This window comes from Ovis aries, chromosome 3 (genome assembly GCF_016772045.2).
Source record: "Ovis aries strain OAR_USU_Benz2616 breed Rambouillet chromosome 3, ARS-UI_Ramb_v3.0, whole genome shotgun sequence".
Classification (NCBI taxonomy): Eukaryota; Metazoa; Chordata; class Mammalia; order Artiodactyla; family Bovidae; genus Ovis; species Ovis aries.
In genome coordinates, this window is record NC_056056.1 from 183,895,116 (window position 1) to 183,917,455 (window position 22,340).

General features: G+C 41.4%; 1 protein-coding gene across 3 annotated transcripts in view; it reads left to right on the top strand.

Annotated features, from left to right (window-relative positions):
- The first annotated feature begins 3,157 nt into the window (after window positions 1–3,157).
- DENND5B (DENN domain containing 5B) overlaps window positions 3,158–22,340 on the top strand; it is a 224,857-nt gene continuing 205,674 nt past the window's right edge. For all 3 annotated transcript variants that reach the window (XM_042247295.2, XM_027967785.3, XM_042247296.2), the window contains exon 1: window positions 3,158–3,520. In XM_042247295.2, the coding sequence (XP_042103229.1) occupies window positions 3,394–3,520 (127 nt within the window). In that variant the 5' untranslated portion in view covers window positions 3,158–3,393. The remainder of the gene's footprint in view (window positions 3,521–22,340) is intronic.

The window sequence follows — 22,340 nt, forward strand, 5'->3', positions numbered from 1 at the left end:
GTATACTAATGTATACTAATGCATATATATGGAATTTAGAAAGATGGTAATGATAACCCTGTATTCGAGACAGCGAAAGAGACACAGATGTATAGAACAGTCTTTTGGACTCTGTGGGAGAGGGCGAGGGCAGGATGATATGGGAGAATGGCATTGAAACATGTATATTATCACATGTGAAATGAATCGCCAGTCCAGGTTTGATGCATGATACAGGGTGCTCGGGGCTGGTGTACTGGGATGACCCAGAGGGATGGGATGGGGAGGGAAGAGGGAGCGGGGTTCAGGATGGGGAACACATGTACCCCCATGGAGGATTCATGTCAATGTATGGCAAAACCAATACCATATTGTAAAGTAAAAAAATAATAATAATAAATTTAAATAAATAAATAAAAATGTCCTTTAAAAAAAGATTTAAGTCATTTTATTCACTTAGCTAATTTATTTCTGTGTCATCATTTTAGAGGAAAACATATGTGCATTGATGTATAGTTAATTCTTTTTCTTTTTTTTTGCTGAGATCTTCATCATGCAGGATCTTCTGTTGTCTTAGACTCTCTAGCTGTGGCACACAGGCTTAGGTGCTCCAAGGCATGTGGGATCTTACTTCCCTGACCAGGACTTGAACCCGCTTCCTCCGCATTGCACAGTGAACTCTTAAATACTGTACCACTAGGGAAGTCTCTCTTGGTTATTCTTTCAACTTTGTTTTATTGCAGCTTAATGCAGAATATACCACAGTGTTGTTCTGAAGTGATAATTAGGAACATACCCAGGTATTTTCAAATTAGAGTTTTAACCTTGTAACGTGTGATAATTCTATTGAAAGCTTTAGGCAAGATTTTAGCCACAACTAAAAGATCCCACATAACACAGCTAAGATCAAGCACAACCAAATAAAACATTTTTTTAAGTCAGTTACTTTTCAAATCAACAAAAGTACCATATCCCTTGGCTAGTTCAAACAGTGAATTAGTTTTCTATTGTCCTTTGTTAATCTAGAATCAAACAAACATTCTGTAAGGATCTACCAGCAAAGATAGGAGAAACACATACACATCCTGTCATTCTCTCCCCTCATTAGTGAAATTGTTTTACATATTTCAGTTCTGTCTATATGAGAAAAAGCAATCATTTCATAATAGCAAATTAGCATATGTTCATAAATATGTCACAGATAGAATTTCTGTATTTTCCTAGTAGCATTAACAACTTGTTACTACCGATATAACCACCCTTCTTTCATTCATTTAATAAACATGAATTGAGGGGCTAGGTGGACCAGGGTTCTGCTAGACACTAAAATAGAAACAGGCTGAACCTAGTAGGATCCTGACTCCTGCTCTGTGGAGCTTACAATCCAGTTGAGCAGACAGACATAGGAAAGGTCATTGTAAGTGTTTTGAAGGAAAAGTGCAGGGTGGAGTAGGAGCTAAAGGTGCATTACCCAGGCTGTGGCTCATTCTGATTTTTTTATTCTTCTTACACTTCAAACCTGAGGAGAAAGTGAGGGTACAAGCTACAGTACCTGATGGTATGCGTGTATGTGCTCCATGGACTGCAGCACATCAGGCTCTTCCATGAGATTTTCCAGGCAAGAATACTGGAGTCGGTTGCTATTTCGTTCTCTAAGGGATCTTCCCAACCCAGGGATGGAGCTTTTGTCTCTGGGGTCTCCTGCAGTGGCAGGCAGGTTCTCTATCACTGAGCCACCTGAGTGAGTGAGTGTTCAGTCGCTCAGTCGACTCCAACTCTTTGCAACTTGATGAACTGTAGCCTGCCAGGCTCCTCTGTTCATGGGATTCTCCAGGCAAGACTGCAGAGTGGGTTGCTGTGCCCCTCCCCAAGGGATCTTCCAGACTCAAGGATCAAACCCCTGTCCCTTAGTCTCCTACACTGGCTGGTGGGCTCTTTACGACTAGCGGCACCTGGGAAGCCCACTGAACTTCCATACATATCTTCCAGGGAGGACATTTTCCAGTCAAATAATTGAGGTTTGGTCTCTCAGTCCATCTCCCTGGAATATTTGCTAGAATGTCTACCAGAAATGTCACGATGCATACCCACACGCTCCCCCCAACCCACCCCATACATTATACCCAAATCCCTAAAAAAGAGTACCGAAGTGGTATGGAAGGAATGACCATGTGGAGATAGTATGGATTTAGTTTTTCACTTTTCAAGGGAGTAAGAGTAAATCTGTGATGTCGTTGTGAAGAGTGGAGAGTCAGAGGAAAGAGCAGGGTAAGAAAGCCTTAGCCTTGTGAAGAGAAGAGTTCAAGGTTTAATTTCTTTTGCCTTATTAGCCGCCGATTGTACCTGCTGGAAGAGCAGATAAGTTCAAATGAGTACAGAGCTGGGGAACTGGAGCGCCTTGACTACATTACACTGACCTGGAAAATGTCAGGATAAATTACGGAATGGGTCGGCTAGGGGAAGTTGGTAATTGTGGTCATTTTAGAAGTCTTGGAAAAGGAAATGGCAACCCACTCCAGTGTTCTTGGTGGGCTGCCGTCTATGGGGTCGCACAGAGTCGGACGCGACTGAAGCGACTTAGCAGTAGCAGTAGAAGTCTTAAAGCTTTGTGGATATTGAGTGGGTTTTTTGTTTTCTTTGTGCCATTGAGTAGGCACCAATTCGGTGAGGAAGGATGGCTTATGAGCAGGGTTGGGCGCTGGTGGAAGAATTCAAGGACTACGATCTTAAAATAAGATGGACATCCGCACTTGTCAGTTTAAAATATGTTGATGGTCCAGATCGTTGTGGGAAATGATTTCGGAGCAGCCGTTAACCTTTCCCCAAGCTGCATGTCTTTTTTAAAAATTCAGGATAGGAAGCATTTCCTCTGCGGCTTTGCCTCTTGTTGGCAGCCGGAGGCGCGTGTGTGGGGTCGCCCTTGTGCCGCAGCCCCGGCCGCCGGGCTGGCACGAATCCCGCCAGCATCCGGTGCTCCCTTCCGAGCCCGCTGGACGCGCGCGCACGCACCGCCGAAACGCGCGCTCCCGCCCCTCGCGAGCGCGCCCTCCCCTCCGCGCCCCCGCCCTCCCCGCGCTCCCACCGCCAGAGCGCCGCTCAGCTGACCGGCGGGCGCCAGACGGCGAGGCTCCCAGCTCGCGAGCGCAGCTGCGGCGACGCGGGCCTCTCACGGCGACACTCCCCCCGCTCGCCCCTCCCCCGCCGGGCACCGGGAGCGGGACCGACCGGGCACGAGCTCGAGGCCGCTTCCCCGGCGCCGAGCGAGGAGCGAGGCTGCGCTAACGAGCGGCGGCTGTGCGGCCATGGGCTCGCCCGGATCGCCCTAGGGCGGGCGCGCGGAGACCGAAGCCCGAGCGGCAGCCTCAGCAGCGAGTCCTCTCAGGCGACGGCGGCGACAGGAGCAGCGCGGCCGGGATGAGCGGGAGCGGCGCGGCGCCCGGCCCGGCCTCGGGTTCCTCCCCGGCCGCCTGCCGCTTCGCGCACTACTTCGTGCTGTGCGGGATCGACGCGGACAGCGGGCTGGAGCCGGACGAGCTGGCGGGTAAGGCCGGGCTGCGGCAGCGCGGGGTCCCCTCAGGGACGCGGGGGACGCTGCGGGGACGCGCGGGAGGCGGGGTGCCGGCTCCAGACAAAGTCAGCTCCCGGCGGCGCTCTCTGGCTGGCCGGCCAGGCTCTCGGGCAGCGGTTTAATGACATTGTTATTTATTCCGCGTGCAGGGTGCTCTGCTGAGCCCGCGGGCGCCCGCAAGCCGGCCCCCTCGCCCGCAGCTGCCGGCGGAGGCGGCCGGTGAGTCACCGGGCGCGTTAACTCCCGGCCTCGCTGTGCTCCCGCCCCCAACCCTCAGCCCGGACCTCGAAGTTTCAGCCTCTGCACGTGACGCGGCGCCCCGACCCTTCGGGGAGGGGGCGTCGGGGGCCGCGGGGCGAGAGTCCACCCAGTCGGCGGCGGCCCGCGGGGCGGGCGCGGGGCGGGCGGCTGATTGGACTTCATCCTTGAGTGTTCGCGGTCTGCGCCGCCTCCGGCCTCGGGTTCTGCGCTGACGGTGGAGTCACCTTTTGGAATCCTGTCGATTTGGCAGTATCGCGGGGGCTGGAGAAGATCTTTGAACCTCGGGACTTAGGACGATGCTTTGTTGATACCGCCTATAGGGTTCCGAGTTTAAGGAGTTAGACATTTCCACTCAGTTGGGTGCACCGAGTGTTGTTGCCTGGGTTTTCCCGGAGGGGCATCGTGCGTCCTCTTGACTCATTATTTGATGGCGCAGTGCGGGGCTGAGCTGGGGAGCAGCCGCTGGAAAGGGGGCTGTTAAAGGCTGGTGGTGGAGGGGGCAGGGGTGTGTGCGCAGTGTCAGGAGGAGCCTGGGGAGAAACGACTGATTTCATTTTTCACGCCTGTTTCTTTCTGCTTGCCTTCTTGGGTTCTGAATCTCGATTTTTTTTTTTTTTTTGACGTGTGAGACAAGTGACATCTACCGCTTGAACTTTATCTGTGTCAGTGTTAAACACTTAGGTCATAGCCTTTCAGAACAGCTTTTTTGGACATAGCATTCTTGATTGCACCAGTGTATGTGTGTGTGTGTGTGTGTGTTTTCCTTTTTTGGCGGGGAGGGGGTGACTGTGAAGAATGTATTAAATAATAAACAGTAGTAAACAGAACTATTCAGCCTTTAGAACAATACCCACCAGCTCACCTCTTGGCTAAATGAATATCTTAAGTCAGTTTCACAGCAAAACATTTTCAACAAAAGCTATGTCTAATTTTACTTAAAAATTTTATTTGAAAAGAGAGATGAGTACCAGGCTATGTAAAATTATATATTCCTGTCGTTTCTTCATGTACGTATTAAGAATGGCTTTGTTAAGGGTTATGGAGTTAGAAAAAAGAAATGTTTGGAGAGATTCCTCTTTCAGGATTGGTGAAGGGGTTATTTTAGATTTCTAGAATCCCTTTCCCCCTAAACATTTCCCTAAACATTTATGACACTGAGTCACTTGGAGACCTTCTGTCAGTGGTTACTGATGACTGGAAAAAGCCTGTATTTTTTTCTTCATCAAGTCTGTATGCCTAGTAAAGCTAAAACAGCACCTGTAAGTGTGACCTGAGTCTCTTTGGGCATAGTGAGAATGGCTTTAACAAAACAGTAAAAAAAAAATTTTAATGCATTCATTCAGTAAGTAGTTTTGAAAGCCTTTAGGTATAGATTGTGTTCTAGGCACTGGGCTCAGCTGTAATCAAAGCCGTCAAAAAAATCACTGCCATCATAGAGCTTACATTGTAGTGTAAAGAAATAATAAACATATGTAGTTTTGTCAGAGGTTATTAAGTGCTGTGAGGAAAAATACATCTGGGAGATGAGAGTAGAGCAGTGCCAACAGAATGATGGAATTTGTAGGGTTGTAATGATTTTAAATAAGATGGTTAGGGAAGGCCTCGCTGATAAGATAATGTTTGAAAAGAACCCTAAAGGAGGTGAAGAAGCTGGCCATGGGGATTGTCTCAGGGAACAGCATTGTAGGCAGAGGAAACAGCATGTGCAAAGACCTGAGGTGGAAGACTTCCTAGTTTTGTGGTAACAGCAAGGAGGCCAATACTGAGTAAGAAGGAGAGTAGTAGCTGTCATCACTGAGAAGAAGTTAGGGCTTCATAGACTGTTAGGCTTATAGATGGGAAACCATATCACTAGGCTTTGAGCAGTGTAATGAGATATGATCTACTTTCTAAACAGATGGCTATGGCTGCCATGTTGACTGGACTATATCAAGGGCAAGATAGAGGCAGACCAGTTAGGAGGCTCTTTTTCACTCTTTGAGGCAAAAGTTGTTGGGGGTTGAATCAAGTTATGTGGTTAGAAGCTGAGTATATTTTTAAGGTAGAGCCAGCAGGACTTGGTGATGAATTGAGTATGGTATTCATAATAAAAGAAAATGATTAAAAAAAAAAGACTCCAAGATTTTTTCTCTAAACAATTACAGGCACCTGTTTACTGAAATTGGAAGTCTGATGGAGAAGCTGGCTGGAGAAGGTTAGTTTAGCTTTGGGCATACTAAGTTTGAGGTTCATATTAGATATTCAGGTAGAAATACCAAGTAGGCAAGACGTCTGTCAGGGCCCCTAACTTTATTTTTGGGTGTAAGTTGAAAGCCTTGAAGTTGAGTGTTGTCACCCAGGGAGTGGATGTAGATAGAAAAGAGAAGAGGCTTGAGGATTGAGTCCTGGGGATATTGCAACATTCTGAGGGAAGAAAGATGAGGTGGAAACGACCAAGGAGTTAAAGAAATATGGCTAGTGTGACAAGAGGAAAACAAGAGAATGTAGTATCATGAACCCAACTACCAACTTCTTAACTTTTTCCACAGAGCTACATTTAGGGATCAGGAAACAAGGCTGGTGAGTTAAGCAAATTAGTCACAAGGTGGTTTCTGTTTTGCTGCATTAATTTCAGAGTTAATGATAGTTAGGTTTCTGTTTTACTTTTCTGGAACTAATCTATTTTTATCCTACTGTTTCTTGGCAAGTTGTCACCCCACCTGTAGAAGATCTTAATTGACTTCTATTAAACATAAACCAGTTGCTTTATAGACTTTTTCTTAACATATACATATTCCTAGAACTTATACTTTGCAGGTGGTGGGTCATTATTATCAAATGAAGGACACGAACCATATGATGAAGTAACAGTTACATAGACTGAGATCTAATGAGAAATGAGATCTTGTAATAAAGTGATCTGGGCTTTACCTTGCTTTTTAGACACTCCTCCAGAAAGCTTTGCTTTACCAACAATGGAAAAGACTTCTTTCATCTCATATAGGTCTTTTAACAACTGAAAGTAATTTAAATATATATAAATTTAAAATATGGAAGTCCTAGAGATTTTATGGAAGTGTCTCTCTCTGTATGTATACTGATACAGCAGTATTGGGCTTCCCAGGTGTTGCTAGTGGTAAAGAACCCACATGCCAATGCAGGAGACATAAGAGATGTGGGTTCGATCCCTGGGTCAGTAAGATCCTCTGGAGGAGGGCATGGCAACAGACTCTAGTATCCTTCCCCGGAGAATCCCATGGACAGAGGACCCTGGCGGGCTACAGTCCATAGGGTCGCAAAAAATCGAACACAACTAAGTGACTTAGCATGCTGCATGCACGCACAGCAGTATTGCCTGTTGTTCTTCTCTGCCATGTCTTAGCTATTGTTTTTCTCCTACTCACGGTGTATTTTCAAGATCTATTTGATCCATAAACAAAAATGTCCCTAAAATGTTAAAGCAGAAATATTTAAATTTCCTTTAATGTTAAAGATAAGATGTTTCAGACTGACTATTGCATAAAGAAGAAAGGTGTAAATAGAAGTCACTGGAATTAGTTGATGTGAAGGGAAGTAGGTATCATTTTGAAATTTTCCTTTATGTCTCTCATTTCCTCTAAGACCAAGCTGTAGGAATTTATGTGGCTTGATATACAGCAACAGATCTTTTAGGCAGTGGGAAAATGAAGGATATAATTAGACCTTTATTCAAGTAACGTAAATATGCAAGGCCCCAAATATTCTTTCCCCCAAGAGGGAAATAAGCGTCTTTGCTGCTCTCTTTCATAGTACCTTGTACAGAGTGTTTAATAAGTGAATATAAAGTTTACAAATGAGTCTGCAGATTGTGTGGGACCAGAATATTCTTAAAGCTTTTCCATGGTAGCTTGGATTCAGGAATGCTGATAGATATGGAAGTCTGATGGGTGAGATCCTTGCCTTGTTTCGAGATCTTCCTTGGTGCCTCCAGCTGTTTATTTTTAGCCTTGGTATCTTGGCTGTGGTTTAGAGCTTAGAGGCAGTGCAGACCATGTTCTGAATTCAGATATAAAATTTTGTTAAAACTGACAGTATCATGCTGCAGTAGTACCGGAAGGGACCGTAGACATCATTTAGAGTGGAGAAACGAAGACTGAAGAGCTTAAGATCTCAGAGATCCCATTTGATCAGAGCAGGCACCAGACTAAAGGCTGGTGGTTCTTTTTTTTTCACCCGTGCCATTCAGCTTGTGGGATCTTACTTCCTCAACCAGGAACTGAAACCAGGGCTCCAGCAGTGAGAGCAGCAAGTCCTTAACCAGGGAATTCCAAGTTTGGTTGTTGTAATGCACAAAGCTGCATAGTTATTTAAACTCAAAAAAAGATGAGCTTAACATGAGTTCTGCAAGCATTTCAGGATTACTCTCAATCCAGACTGAATGTCATAGTCAAGGCTGTGCTAAAGTCTTTTAAAAACCATGGCCAGGTGTACAGGGATGGATGGGATAGGAACTTCCCTGATCTGACCACAATTGATAGTGCCTCAATTGTTAACTTTACTGACATCCTTGGTCCACAGTTGATTATGTTTGGGAGTTTGCAAGGTCTGCCCTGGTAACTGGGGGGCTGGGGAAGGAATAATACAAGGATCAACTTACGTTCGAATGGGGCCAAAGAAGATTGAAGGTCTAATTGCTGTGGTATAGTGATACTTGATTTTAAAATCCACTTGGGATAAAATTCTTTGTAGTGAAATTGTCCCAACAGTGAGGGGAACTAAGTCCTAGGGCTCAGGCATCTACTGCACTGGTTCATGCAGGGCATACCAGCATAGGGAGCTCAGAAGAGCAGAGAAGATGAGATGGTTAGGAAAGAGGGCAGGAGCGAGGAACGTAAGTGTTTTTGGAGGAGAAATAGTAACAGAAAGGGAAAGAAAGGGGATGAGAAGATAAAAAGGAGGCTGGAGGAGGGCAGGTACATAGTATCCAGTGCTGAGGAGTTGAGACAGACTGTCCTGACATTCCTGAGTATATTCTTTGATTTGCATTTCCACTTCTGGTCACAGACACTCTGGGAGTAATAGAAGTAAATGTCTACAATACAGTGCATTGTTAGTCATAATTTTTGTTGAACTCCATATGGAAGAGAACATTTTCTTCTATAATTTGTTAGAGGGTAGAGGCAATTCCTACATAAGGTACTTCAGTCAACTGTACTTCACTTTTAAAAAATAGGTACTTTAGGAAACAAGTGCCGTGTGTCCAAATCCTTAACAGTTTTGATTAGGCTTTGGATTAATTATTCAGTGTTAAATGCTTACAGTGTGCCAGGTTGAGGAGTATATAGGTGACAGTCACTGTTTTGAAAGATCTACAATAAAATAGCAATAATAAAATAACTTTCTGCATGCCAAGCACTGGCTAAATGCTTCATAACTATTACCTCATTTCATCCTGACAACAACCTTAGGAAATGGCACTATTTTCTCTATTTTACAGATGAGGAAGCTGAGGCTAGAGAATTTAAGTACTTTGCCTAGGTTCATATAAGAAGTGAGAAGCCTGAATTAAAAGTCTGACATGATCCATCCATGCTTGGAACCTCTACATTCAATGCCTCCTTCATAATACACACTGTATCACACAGGTTATAAATTCTGCCAGTACCCTACATGGATAACCTTATAATCAAGTATGATTGTTGTTTAACACCTCTGTAGAAAAAAGGTGTTAAGAGGGAGAAAACTAGTCTTTATTACCTTTAAGACCCGACCTGAAAAAAAAAAAAAAAGACCCGACCTGGCTTGTCTCCTTGAAGGCAGCACTGCATGCATTCTTTTATTCATTTATCAAAACAAAAAAAGAAGAGTATATATTTGATACTACACCTGTTCTTATTAATGAATATAAGATACAATGGACGTATAAGGTATTTACTGCACAAATAAAAACACTACTTCCAAAAAATGTTAAGCCTTTTGTTCTTATTGGGTTTTATACCTATCTTTTCTTGGCATAAATTACCTGTCCTTAGATAAGTTTATACTTTTTAAAAGGAATGTTGCTTGCTTGTGAAACCTTGGCTGGTGTGGCTGTCAGTACAATTGTTAAAGCTGTATGCACAGTCAGAAGCTCAGAATCCGGTCCTGGGTCTGTTATTTAGGACAGCTCTGGGTCTCAAGTGTTTTTATATGTGTTGAAGGGTTGAATGAGGTACTTGGTTTATGAATTTACCACTCCTCTCTTTATGGGTTGGAAATTGTTTTTGAATGAAAAACTAACTGTATCAGTTTTTAAAAAGAGTAATCCTAAATGACATAGAACGTGAAGACTAAATATACCCCATATTTCACATGAGGATTGAGTAATTATAATCTCAGCCACAAGGAATGGAAAAAAATAAGTTAGTCTGTGCTGTGCAGTTTTTTAGTAAGCATTTTGAAATGTTAGCTCATGCGCACTCAGTTGTTATCTGCATGGACTCTTAGAAATCCAGAGATCTCTGTTTGAAATGACCATGTTAAGTAATCTCTAGAAGTCTGTACTCTAGCAGTGTGAATGATACTGCCAGTTCTCCACAAAATAGCCAGTGGTATATTAGAATAATTTTTTTCCTTTTAAAATTCTTCAGTAACTGTCTTTGTAAAGGCCCAAGCTCCAAATACCATCACATGAGGGATTAAATTTCAACATAGGAATTAGGGGGTTCAGTTCAGTTCAGTTCAGTTGCTCAGTCATGTCCGACTCTTTGCGACCCCATGAATCGCAGCACGCCAGGCCTCCCTGTCCATCACCAACTCCCAGAGTCCGCTGCGACTCACGTCCATCGAGTCAGTGATGCTATCCAACCATCTCATCCTCTGTCGTCCTCTTCTCCTCCTGCCCCCAATCCCTCCCAGCATCAGAGTCTTTTCCAATGAGTCAACTCTTCGCATGAGGTGGCCAAAGTACTGGAGTTTCAGCTTTAGCATCATTCCTTCCAAAAGAAATCCCAGGGCTGATCTCCTTCAGAATGGACTAGTTGGATCTCCTTGCATTCCAAGGAACTCTCAAGAGTCTTCTCCAACACCACAGTTCAAAAGCATCAATTCTTCAGCACTCTGCCTTCTTCACAGTCCAACTCTCACATCCATACATGACCACTGGAAAAACCATAGCCTTGACTAGACAGACCTTAGTTGGCAAAGTAATGTCTGTGCTTTTGAATATGCTATCTAGGTTGGTCATAACTTTTCTTCCAAGGAGTAATCGTCTTTTAATTTCATGGCTGCAATCACCATCTGCTGTGATTTTGGAGCCCCCCAAAATAAAGTCTGACACTGTTTCCACTGTTTCCCTATCTATTTCCCATGAAGTGATGGGACCAGATGCCATGATCTTTGTTTTCTGAATGTTGAGCTTTAGGCCAACTTTTTCACTCTCCTCTTTCACTTTCATCAAGAGGCTTTTGAGTTCCTCTTCACTTCTGCCATAAGGGTGGTGTCATCTGCATATCTGGGGCTATTGATATTTCTCTCGGCAATCTTGATTCCAGCTTGTGTTTCTGGAATTCCAGTCCAGCGTTTCTCATGATGTACTCTGCATAGAAGTTAAATAAGCAGGGTGACAATATACAGCCTTGACGTACTCCTTTTCCCATCTGGAACCAGTCTGTTGTTCCATGTCCAGTTCTAACTGTTGCTTCCTGACCTGCATACAGATTTCTCAAGAGGCAGGTCAGGTGGTCTGTATTCCCATCTCTTTCAGGATTTTCCACAGTTTAATGTGATCCATACAGTCAAAGGCTTTGGCATAGTCAATAAAGCAGAAATAGATGTTTTTCTGGAATTCTCTTGCTTTTTCCACGATCCAGCGGATGTTAGCAATTTGATCTCTGGTTCTTCTGCCTTTTCTAAAACCAGCTTGAACATCAGGAAGTTCATGGTTCATGTATTGCTGAAGCCTAGCTTGGAGAATTTTGAGCATTACTTTACTAGCATGTGAGATGAGTGCAATTTTGTGGTAGTTTGAGCATTCTTTGGCATTGCCCTTCTTTGGAATTGGAATGAGAACTGACCTTTTCCAGTCCTATGGCCACTGCTGAGTTTTCCAAATTTGCTGGCATATTGAGTGCAGCACTTTCACAGCATCATCTTTCAGAATTTGAAACAGCTCAACTGGAATTCCATTACCTCCACTAGCTTTGTTCGTAGCGATGCTTTCTAAGGCCCACTTGACTTCACATTCCAAGATATCTGGCTCTAGATTAGTGATCACATCATCATGATTATCTGGGTCGTGAAGATCTCTTTTGTACAGTTCTTCTGTGTGGGACACAGATATTCAGTCTGTTCACCTGGTTGGCAGAGCTCTTCCTAATCTGCTCTCTGCCTGTCTTTCCAACCTTTTCTGATTGGAACAGTCTTTCCTGTTGCATTGGTTTTCTTAAAGGTCCTTAAACATGGCAAGCTTCTCATCTCATGACCTGTTTATCTTTTGTTCTCTCCCTAGAACCTCTTCCCCTAGACCACCATGGTCCGTTATAATTATTAATATAATGTAAGACATGTTTATAGTTTTAAAATCTCAAGCCACATTTAGAAAAGTAAAAAGAAACAGGTGATATTAATTTTAGCAATATATTTTATTTATATATCTAGGAGTTTATTTCAACATATAATCAACATAAAAATTATTCGTGGGATATTTCACATTCTTTTATTCTTACAAAATCTTCAAAATCTGGTGTGTATTTTATGCTTACAGCATATCTCATTTGGACTAGCCACATTTCAAGTGTTTGGTAGCCATGTTTCAAGTGTTCAGTAACCACGTGGGTCAGGTAGCCACCTTTGCACAGTGTAGCCCTGCATCTTTGCAAGATTGGCTTCTTCCTGTTCAGATTTTTGCACAAGTGTTGCCTTCTCAGAGTAGCCTTCCCAGACCATCCTATATAAAGTTGTGTCCTTCCTCTCTCTCCCTGCCCAACCCTTGAAGTCTCCCTGCTTTATTTCCACATTATTTATTTCCAGGTATATTGTACTTGACATGTCAATATTTCCCATTCAATTGTCGGCTCCTGGAGGGCAGGACCATGTCTCTCTTGTTTAGTTTTGTATACCCAGTGACTAGATTATTTGAATAAATGAATGAAATCCCTTGAGATGGGCTTTCCTGATAGCTTAGTTGATAAAGAATCCACCTGCAATGCAGGAGACCCTGGTTTGATTCCTGGGTCAGGAAGATCCCCTGGAGAAGGGATAGGCTACCCACTCCAGTGTTCTTGGGCTTCCCTTGTGGCTCAGCTGGTAAAGAATCCACCTGTAATACAGGAGACCTGGGTTCGGTCCCTGGGTTGAGAAGATCCCCTGGAGAAGGGAAAGGCTACCCACTCCAGTGTTGTGGCCTAGAGAATTCCATTGACGGTATAGTCCATGGGGTCGCAAAGAGTCAGACATGACTGAGCAACTTTTGCTTTAACTTTCACCCAGTGGGTAGATTGTTTGAATAAATAAATGAAATCACTTGAGATGGATAAATATAGAACTTTTCTTTTTGTTACCAACAATAAAAGTTAGTATATTTGGTTTATTTGTGGGTTTTTTAACCTCTAAAGTGAACTAGCGTTTTTTGTTGTTGTTTTTTTTTTTTAAATAGGAAACTTGAAATTGATAAAAAAGCAAGAGAGTAGAAGAATGGTTAATTTTTTAAAAGGTCTATGTCAGTTTTGTGGAAGGCTATTAAAATTTCTTATGTTTATAATATCTTTAGTCTATTCCTTTCCTCTTGAAATAAGCTATGATAGGTAAATAAAATTAATAAACTTTTTTTAAAACACCAATTTTAAGCAAGCATGCAGATACCAACAAATCTTTGATTTTTTCCTCTAAGCAGACAACATGTCTTATTTATTTCTAAACTAGTGCCAAGTAATGAGCACATAAATGGTGAGTAGTGTTCCTGAAGTTTCAGAAAGTGGCTGTATGAAAGAACACTGATAACTTCAGTTGTGTCTTTAGAGGGATACTTCAGGAAATTGCGTTCCATTTCCTTCTTTGTGGACATCCACATCGGTTTTGGGCCTGGTCAGCCAGGACAGTTCTCTTTTTCTATAAAGTTTAATCCTTTGTAATTTTTCCCCATTTATATTTTGTTTTTATTGTACCTTGTATAATGTTCTCTTCTGCCTGAGACTTGACTTTTTAAGATTTAATAACCTCTTAGCCAAAGATTCCAGAAATTTTCAGTATGAGGCTACTTTTCAAATAGCTACTTTTCTACACTACTTTTCAAACAGAATGCAACAATAGCTGTTTTATTGTGAGGAGATAAGAACTGAGAGTTCTAGGAATAAAAATGAAATGTTTTATGTACTGCTGAGATAGCACATCATGAAGCTAGAAAAATACGAAACAGTTGCTTTCCCCTTCATTCCTGCACCAAGAATCCATGATTTTTACCAACTTTATTCTGAATAAAATATTGTAACTATTTTAATTAATGGATTTCTTAAGTTAGTGCCTTTTATTTTCCTTTCATAAATTTTTATACATCACTGGTGTAGAAAGTTAAGTTTGAAATAATGCTTTTTTAAAATAACTTTCAAAGATACATGCTAGCACTATTAAGTCAGAAGTATCCCCAGGAAATCCCCTTTATATAATGAAGCTGTGAAAATAGTTAATGTTTATTGGGCCATGAACTTTGATGATTTATAAATATTATCTTGAATCCCCACAATAACTTGAATGTATTACTGTCATCACTTTATAGGCGAGAAGGCTGAGGTTTGGTGAGTTGCTGCCCAGAGTCACAGAGACAATAAAGCCCAAAGCTGGAGTTGCATCCTGCTGGCCCTTTTCCGCTGTGCCCTGCTGCCCCTCAAAGTCCTCCAGACCAGCTGTCCTCAGCTGCTGGGTGGTGACATATTTCCAGGCCTGGTGGCTGTGGATTGGGTCACAATTAGTTATTAATAATAGTTGAGGACTTTCTGGTGGTCCATTGATTAAGAATCTGCCTGCCAATGCAGGGAATACAGATTCGATCCCTAGTCCAGGAAGATTTCATGTGCCATGGATCAACTAAGCCCGTGGGCCGCAACTACTGAGCACGTAGTCTAGAGCTAGAGCTTCGCAACAAGAGAAGCCACTGTAGGGAGATGCTCTCGCATGCAACAGAGTAACCCCTGCTTGCTGCAACTAGAGAAAGCCTACGGACAGCAATGAAGACCCAGCGTAGCCAAAAATTAATTAATAAAAAGTAGGTGAAATACTGAGGTTTTAAGTGGTATTTTTAAATAAGTGGAATTAATTCAATATCTGCCCTTTAATGATGTCATTCTCACTTCCATTCCTATGTGCTTTTATTAAGTGGTGGAAGAGAAAGTTGGCGTTACGTGCACTATACCAGCAATTGTGAATAGCCCTACACAGGATGGGAAATCTATCTTGTTAATGCTACCACCAGGTTATTCATGAGCTGTGAATAGTTTCCACATATTTCTATTCTATTAGGAATACCGTTGCAAAAGTAGTCTGCTTGCTTCCCTTCCCCGTAGATTTTTTTAAAAATTATTCATAGTTCAAGGACACGTAAGGGAGTATGTTTTTGAATTCTTCATGCTGATCTAGGTTGTTTCTTGATACTTTTCTCAATTATGAAATGTGACAGTGTTTTGCCAAAGAGCTTTCTAAACTATAGGATAAAAATATGAGGTATAATTATAATTTTAGAGTTGTAGAATTTTTTAAGTTCAACCCTGCCGTGGGCTAGTAGGCTGAACCCTTAGATACAGCTTGTAGACCTCTAGGTTTTAAGTATGAAACCCAGTTTAGAGATATTTTAAGTTTTGGGTTTTTTTTTTTCCTATATCCCGGAGGCCTTGTGATGTAAATCCATCTGTCTTGCGTAATTTTCTGGTGCTCTGGCCGAAAGAATCCAGGTTTCTGCTATGAAGCTCTTGTTTTCTTGTCCTCTTTGTCTCCCTCTTTTCTAGTACAAGGTACTCCTTCTGTCATTTATTTAGCATAGGAAAGTGTTCTATAGTTTGAAGCAATATCGTGTAGAACTGGTGTCTAAATTAAGTTTCAGATAGTCATCATGGCACAAGTTTGCTCACAGGCTAGGTTTTTGTATTTTTTTCCCCCAGTCCCTTCTTCAGAGATCACCCTTATTTTCACTTTAGTTCTCATGAACCTGCTCTTTTGGTTGTTTTTTCTGTAATAATGGGGAGAAGATTTTTTTTTTTGGCAAAATTTTTTATTGTCATTAAAATCTCATAGTGAAGAAATTCTAAGGTCTTATTGAATCCTCCAGTTACCTTCATCCTTAGCAGAACAAGGAGGAGTTTTTATTATTATTATTTTCTTTTTGGCTGCACTTTGTGGCTTGTGGGATCTTTATTCCCTTAACAGGGATGGAACTCCAGCCCAGCAGTGAGAGCACCAGGTCCTAACCACTAGACTGCCAGGGAATTCCCAGGAGGAATTCTTATTTCCCACAGCTATTCAGTTTCATACTTTCTGTTTCTAGTATCCTTTCCATTTCCCTCCTTTTTCTTCCCTCATAGTCCTTTGGGAAAACAGGGACAGTCTGCTAGACCAACAATATTTTTTCTATTATTAAAATTTTATATATTTTTTCTCCCAGGACTAAAATAACAGAGATTGTTTCCCTATAGGCAGATGAAACATGATTGTTTCATAATCATCCCATAATCTCATATAATTTCCAGACATGGAAGTCCTCCCTGTCATAAGACTCAACACCAACATATCAACTGGAATTCCATGAGAATAAGGTATTGACTTTAATAAGAGTAGTTTGGGCAGTAGGAATTTAGGACTGTAGTTGAGTTTGATCCCTGGGTCGGAAGGATCCCCTGGAGAAGGAAACGGCAACCCACTCTAGGAGTCTTGCCTGGGAAACCCCGTGGACAGGGCAGCGGGTGATAGTCCATGAGGTTGCAAAAGAGTTGTGTCGACTGAGTGACTGAAAACAACAACACGTGTTTGAAGTTTCTGGGTGATGCACTTCTAGCACCACGTTTTGTTTTACTTTCTTGTTAATTTTCTTCACTTTAAGTTTAACCCTAACTTTTAAGGAAATTTAAATGGCTGGGGTAACAAGATAATAAATTGTTGAAAAATATTTCCCCATCTATGTCAAGTATGTTCTTTTTCTTAAGAAATAAACTTTTGTCCAGATTTTAAAATATTCTGGCTCAGCTCCACGGAAATGAGCTTTGGTACTTGACTGTTCGCTTTGTGCCATTGTTCATTAGAACAATGACTGTGATTTCACAGTTTATTAAAACAAAAGCATTGGTACCACTGAGGTGATTTGATTATGCCAAAATTGGTTATTTTGTTTAGTTGTTCTCACTCCTGTCTGGCAGTGCTTATTTTTCCATTGGCAGCCCTGTTGTAGTTCTATTTTAAATAAACACCTGAAAGCTGTGTGGGCTCGAATATGAAATCTTGCATATTCCTCACAGTGAAGGGTTGAGAGGCCTCATTTACTGTGAAGCACTAGTAAGCCGTCTTGTCCCTGGTGGAAGGAGCCACTGGGGAGAGAGGTAAAGTATGTGTGTATAGAGGGTGGAAGGTGATGGAAAACAAAAAGTTAAAACCGTACTTATTATTCCAAAATCTTCTTTTCCTGATCTTGCTGACCTGGTACTGTTACCCTGTCTTCTGTGTGGAACACAGTTTTGTGGTTAGAGTGTGATGAACGATACAGAGATATCCAGAGATGCCCTAGATCCTGGAGTCCCCACAGTGATTGTGTGAGAGAAGTCATTACAGAGTCTCCTGTACAAATGTCACACCTGCTGAAAGTCTAACAGAATCGTATTCACTCTTCCTGGAATGAAATCTCCTGTAACAGAAATAAAAATGTGGCCATAAGGTCAAGAAGTAGACATATTTTGTTGAACCATTAGGGAGTAGAAGCCTTGCTGTGAAATGTCTGTTGACATGTATGCATATTTAGTATTTATTTCTGTGTCCCTGTGAACCAACCTTGTTGAATAGATCAGGTGACAGCTTTTATCTGAAAGTCAGTCTTTGAGGGGCAGCTGAAGCGTGCGTGGGTGTGTGAGTGTGAGGGATTGGTGTTTTTTTCAATGTCGGGGAAAGATGTAACTTCTTAAATTCCTTGCTCTTAGAAATAAGGAATACTTTCATAAAATTCAGATTTGCTCCGGGACTTACAGGAAATGGTTGTATTATTTTAGTGTGTGTGACTGAATAGTTTTTTAATGTCTTCTGGAATAATGAGATATAGGCTCCTCTCAAGTGTGGGAACTGTTTTGCACCCTGTTCCCATTTGCTGACCTCTGCCTTTTGACCCTGCTGCTTTGTGACGAGATTATGGGCCTTTGAGCTTTTCACCAGTCCACCCAGACTTATGTTTCGTTATACAGAAACATAAAGCTTTAAAGCTTCCTTAAAAGGTGTTTTTAGAATTGAGGCGAACATTCAGATTTAATTGTGGGCATGAGCTTTTGTAAATATTTTTTCCTTGAAATGTTTGTTTTTTTCTGTCCAAAGTATTACATGTTTTCTAATAGGAACTTTAAAGTTTTGTGGATATGTATATGACTAAATATGGTTTTCTTTTCCCCTTAGGAGTAAAGTGTCACAAAGTAACAGTGTGTATTTAGGGAGAGACTTAAAATTCAAGTTTTCTAGCTTAAGGGAACCAAGGGAGACCCAACTGTTTGCTCTCCATTGTTGTCTTTTTAGGCACGAGAAGTTAAAAATCTGTATTCAGAGAGTGTTATACAAGAGCAACAAATCAAATATTTCCAGAGAGAATCAATGCTTTTTCACCTGCTTATCTTACAGTAAATACTTTTTAGACACCTTGCCAGATGCCCAAAATAGAGAAGGAAGAAAATCAGGAACAGACAAAAAGAGATAAACTCATTTAGTTTTGCAACTTGTTTGTAGTTAATGTGATAGTTTTCCTTTTGTTTTTGGAAAGAGGGTAAATTTAGTATCAAAAATAAAGGTTTGTTGATTGTCTGTGTATTTTATTATTATTTTATATACTGTCTTCAAGATTATCCAGAAAACTGTGCATTTGCTGTTTCAAACATTGTTGTAAGGCTTTCTGAAGAATGTCTGTTTACACGCTGTTCGAAAGATTTATAATAATGAAGCTTTTGAATTTTTGTTTACATGGCACTGTCCTGCTACTGAATATCCTACCAGAAGTGAGGATAAGCAAAACAATTGACTTGAGATAATGAAAAAGAAAAGTGCTTTTTTTAAAAAAAAAATGTGGCTTTTAAATTATAAAAATAATGTGTGTTCAATTTAAAAACTGAAGTAGGTAGAGAATTGTATTAAAGAGAACAAGCATTTATTATCCCAGAGGGGTGGAATTTAAAATACGAATAGAAGTTCTGATTTCGGATCACTAGGTAGAAGCCACAGTGATCATTTTACTAAGGTGTTGTGGTTAAATGAACTGAGAAACACAGTAGGATTTTCTTTTGTCCAAGTCATTGCCATTGATTTAGTAAGACAGTTGTGATGACCTCGGTGAACCGTTACTTGAAGGAGTGAATGAATAAATAATATGGAGTTGTCTACCTCAGGTGTTTACTTTGAAGGATAAAAATTAAATGCTTAGTACTTACAACAGAATTTTTTAAAAACCAAAATCCTCTATAAGGTCAGTAATTACAATGAAATAGGAAAAGAAATAGTGGCTTTGAATGTTAAGAGTTTGACATTAATATATATGTTTTCATTATGGAAAAAGAGAAAAGCGTTGGTGACAAATAAAATAGGAAGAGGAAGGAGAAACTGGTAAGCAAAAGAGGCGGCTCAGTGACAGATGAGATAAACTCTTGATCTCCATCTTACTGGGAATCCAGTTTGTTTATAGTCACATAGCGGAATGGAAATATGTTTAGATGGCATAAGAAACCTCTGGTGGAAAAGCTGCTTGTCTCCCCTCAGGTTGCTGAGCCAACACTTGCCCCTCACAGCTCCCGGCCTGCCTCCCACGTAGGGACTTTGTAAACATTTCAGGAGCAGCGCTGGCAGTGGCTGCAGAGGATGCAGAGAGGGCTTGCTGTTTCCTTTTTCATGTAGCAGAACAAGGAGAGCAGGGACAGTCTTTTGATTGTCTTGCAGTGTTTTGGCTGTTAGTTCTTTTAGATCCTTTCTGTTAATTACTTTCCTAAGATACTTAGTCAAATGTTTAAAGTCATATGTTTAACTAACCAACTAGAGACCGTAACATACCAAAGAGGGGATGTTTGTCATCCTAACTGAAAAAAACTTTACAAGAACAGATGTGCTTCTCTCATTTTCTTTAAACCTGTCTGTTTCCTGCCATGAAGGTGAGTTTTGTCAATAATGACTATGCATTCTAAAAATTGTATGAGTAAATGAGGTAAAACTCTTCCTCCAAAAGAAATTTTTTTCAGGGGAGAGAGAGACAGATAAGGAGGGCGGTATGGGGAGAGGGAGAGAGGACTTTAGTTCTTACCTGGAGAGGTATTATTTGCATTTTTGTTTTGGTTTAGTTATTTTAATTTTTTTAGGATGGGCTGAATTGAGGTGAATTTTAGTTGTTCTAAGATCTATGTCTAGCAGTGATTCTTGAAAATTTTTTCTGAGAATATTAACACATTCACAAAAGAAAGTAGAGAGGCAAACCATTGGGAAGAGAGGGTTTATTTATGCCCAGATCTCTGCCCCCACTTCTTGTTTCTATAACTGGATATGTACCTTACACACTTAGAGATAATATAGACTAGCTGCCTTTAAGCATTTCATGCGATGGAGATAAGTCTAGCTTTTAGAAGTTTTTTTCTGTCAGTTAGAATACTTGTGACTATAGGTCAAAGAGGACCTAAGGAATGAAGGGATTTGGCTGGTTCACACAGCAGTTTTCTTCGGGTGGAGGTGATCAGGTACAGTTCAAACAAAGCGCTTGCCCCAGTTCACTGCAGTTCTGTATGCCCCTTCTGTCCCCAGTGTTGACTTCCTCTTCAATTTGGCTTCCTTCATGGTATTAAAATGGCTTTACATTTGCACTTTATGTCTTCCCTAGAGGAGATTTAACTTTTCCTCCTCCATTCCCCACTCATGTCTGAAATAAGAATCTGGGTCTTTGCTATGACTGGTCCACTTTAGGTCACACTGCCCAGAGGGCATCCTTGAACCATTAGTGTGGCCAAGGAAAATGGGGTTAAGCTGACTGTTTAGAGACCAGTTTGGGATCAAAGTACAGGACTTCTTCACAATGGAAGAGCGGAAGATTGGCTGCTGGAGTGCAGCCTCTTTGAATGCTAGACTTTGAAGGCAGAACGTGCTTCTGGGCTGAGTTCTAGGAATATCACTCTGGATGAGGGGTTAGAATAGAATTAAACTGGGGAGAAACTAGAAAAGGGGAACCAATTCGATTGTTTTACAAAACAAACTAGAGAGGAAGGGCCTGAATTAGGGTAGTGGCGATGGGAATAAAGAAGCAAGGATGGATGTAGGAAATAGAATAGATATAGGAAGAATTGAACTTGACTTATATACACTTAAAGAATTGAGCTTTAGTGTATATAAGGTTAAAGGGGAGGTGAGATGCACATGACTAGACTTTGCACCCAGGCAACAGGGCTATAAGAGTGTCATTCATAGCAGGAACACAGGAGGAAATAAGTTTGAGAGGATGGAGGTGAGTTTAGTTTTGAATTTGTGGTAGTGATGGTGCTGGTATGATGTTATTTTTCTTTACATTGGGGTGGACCAAAACCACATTCTCCACATCTTATTATAATAGTAGTGATTAACTGTTAAAGGATGTGTGTGTGTGTGTGTGTGTGTGTGTGTGTGTGTGCAAGTATTGGAACTAGAACTTGAATTCAGGGCTTCAGACCCAGAATTCCATAGTCTTTATATTATGTCACACTTACACTGTTTATAGACATAACTCATGCATTCTTTCTCCTCCTTTTCTCTCCCTCCTCCCTCCTTTCTTTTCTTGCTTGGAGCCAAGAATATATGTGTGTTCATTTAAGTCTCTGTTTTTAAACAGAAGTATAAAAATACCATAGGGACTTCCCAGGTGCTCCAGTGGTTAAGACTCCGAGCTTTCATTGCAGGGGGTGGGGACTGGATCCTTGGTCAGGAAACTAAGATCCCACATGCTGTGCGGTGCAGCCAAAACAAAGTGAAACTATTATTAAGGACAATATGGAAACTGCCCAGGACACAAGTAGAGAGACGTATTTTTTGAGTTAGGGTAATTCATTGGGCATTAATTAGTAAATAATTTACCTTTCTCCCCAGTGCTTCAGTTTGTAGTTAAATGCATAGTGTTTGTGGCAGGCTTTAGTAGAGCATTTAGAATGCATCTGTATTCTTCAGCTGTGAGGCAGTGAGCCATATGCTGCATAAACTCTCTGGAGTTTGTACAGCAAACAACTCCCTCACCAGTTTGTAAGTACTTGTACAGGGTTCTAGGCATTCCCACCTAGAACATTCAGGCCCTCTGTTACTGGTGTAGAACTCTGCCTACCAGTTGGCTGAAACTGCATATATAGTGCATACTGTAGACGCTGGTAAGATACAATTGCTC